This window comes from Colobus angolensis, unplaced genomic scaffold (assembly GCF_000951035.1).
Source record: "Colobus angolensis palliatus isolate OR3802 unplaced genomic scaffold, Cang.pa_1.0 Scaffold87, whole genome shotgun sequence".
NCBI classification, from domain to species: Eukaryota; Metazoa; Chordata; class Mammalia; order Primates; family Cercopithecidae; genus Colobus; species Colobus angolensis.
The window spans coordinates 940,584-942,396 of record NW_012122598.1 but is presented as its reverse complement, the minus strand read 5'-3'; the positions used below and the strand labels follow the sequence as shown (position 1 = coordinate 942,396).

At 41.3% G+C, this 1,813-nt stretch overlaps 1 protein-coding gene across 1 annotated transcript in view; it reads right to left on the bottom strand.

The window, feature by feature from the left end:
* Positions 1-694: 694 nt before the first annotated feature.
* Positions 695-1,813, bottom strand: part of CBX5 (chromobox homolog 5) — a 56,976-nt gene continuing 55,857 nt past the window's right edge. Inside the window, exon 5 of the mRNA XM_011930685.1 lies at positions 695-1,597. Within this exon, the coding sequence (XP_011786075.1) occupies positions 1,447-1,597 (151 nt within the window). The 3' untranslated portion in view covers positions 695-1,446. The remainder of the gene's footprint in view (positions 1,598-1,813) is intronic.

The window sequence follows — 1,813 nt, the reverse complement described above, 5'->3', positions numbered from 1 at the left end:
GAAAAGGTTTTGTCAACATGCTAATAATGCCAGGGCCTGTCACTTTCCAAGGTGATAGTCTTTTAGGAACATGCCTTTATTTTTATTTATTTATACTTTTTAGAGACAGGAGTCTCACTACACTGCCCAGGCTGGTCTCAAACTTCTGGCTTCAAGCAATTCTCCTGCCTCAGCCTCCCAAAGTGCTGGGATTACAGGTGGTAGCCACTGTGCCTGGCCATGAAAATTCATTTTAAAAAATAAGATACAACTATAAGTTTGAGGGTATAAAAAGGGAAGAGCATTAATATTTTGGGGATTCTTGGTGGTAAATCCAGGAGCCAAGAATGCAAGAGACTTTTAACTGCTATGAATACTTAAAATTGATATTGTGGCCAACAGCTTACCTCTGAAACTTCCCCACTGAAATAATGGCATGGAAGGGAAACTTGGGTCCACTGAGAAGTGAGGGTCAGGTTTGAAGCCTCTTTGGTAACAGGAATGCTTTGGGAGGCCACAAAAGTTGGCAGGGTTGGAGGGTGCCTAGCACCTTGGCACAAGCAAGCACCAGGCAAACACTCACACCTACATAAATATACAGTCTAAATATGAGAAATGGAAAGAAATCATACATACATACCATATGTGATAATAAAGACAATTGTACCCTACCCCATCATCCTCATGTACTATAGCTAAAAATCTCCACAGTTAATAATCTTGTCATTTTATCATAAATTGATATCACTTTATAGAAGCAGAAGTGGAGAGTGCTAAAAGCAAGACCAAAAGTCCTGGGGCTAAAAGGAGTGTCTTGACAAATTTCAGTGTAAAATTTCAAATCTTCCAAAGGATGGAGTAATTCTGGGAAGATGAGTGAGGATGAACAACAGAGGGTGGCCCAGAAGACCACACCAGAAACCCTGTATTCTCCTGGGTAGAGCTGAACAAGGTTGGGAAAGCCCCAACAGGTAGGCAGTTGCTATTGGCTTTTTAACAGACGGGCAACATCCTTTGCATCTCAACATGTCAGAACAAAGGCCAGCTAGTCAGCAACATGTTCTAAGAACCAAAGCAAGAAACCAAAATTCAACATCATTGTGACAAAACCCCCCAATCTAAAAATCGACCAACCCTGAAAAGATCAAGACTCTAAGGTGATTAAAAAGTTAAAACTCATCTTGAGGTCACAGGGGAGCAGGAAGAGATCAGGGCAAAGGAAAAAAAAAATTGTGGGTATTACACTCAGTATGTAAATGCCTGGTCTTCACAGAGAGACACTCATCATTAATCAGACCATCAGTTATGTTACAAGAGAACCAATACCAACATTTCTCCTGTGGAGCACAGTGATAAGCACATTTTTTATGGATGTGTTTAGGATAGAAAGGGTTGGGTAGAAGGGAGAGGAGGCAGGGAGGTGAATGTATTATGTACAAAGAGAAATGACAGAGACCATTCCCTCCTTTAGCTCTTTGCTGTTTCTTTCTCTTTGTTTTCCGCATCCTCAGGATATGCATGCCATGTCAGTCTCTCTTCATAAAATGCTATCACAATTTGTGGACATTTCACGTTAGCTTCTTTTGCAAGAACCAGGTCAGCTTCATCTGTGTCTTTCCTGGAGAGAAAGAATATGAGATTTAAAAGGAGAGGAACAGTGAAAGAATCTGTCCAGACATAAGTTTATATCATTATATGGATTTAGTTGACTTGATTTCCTCCTCACCTTGGTTTCAAGGTGAAAAGGATCCTTTCAATACTTTCAAGAAGAAATTTAAGGCCGGGCGCGGTGGCTCAAGCCTGTAATCCCAGCACTTTGGGAGGCCGAGGCGGG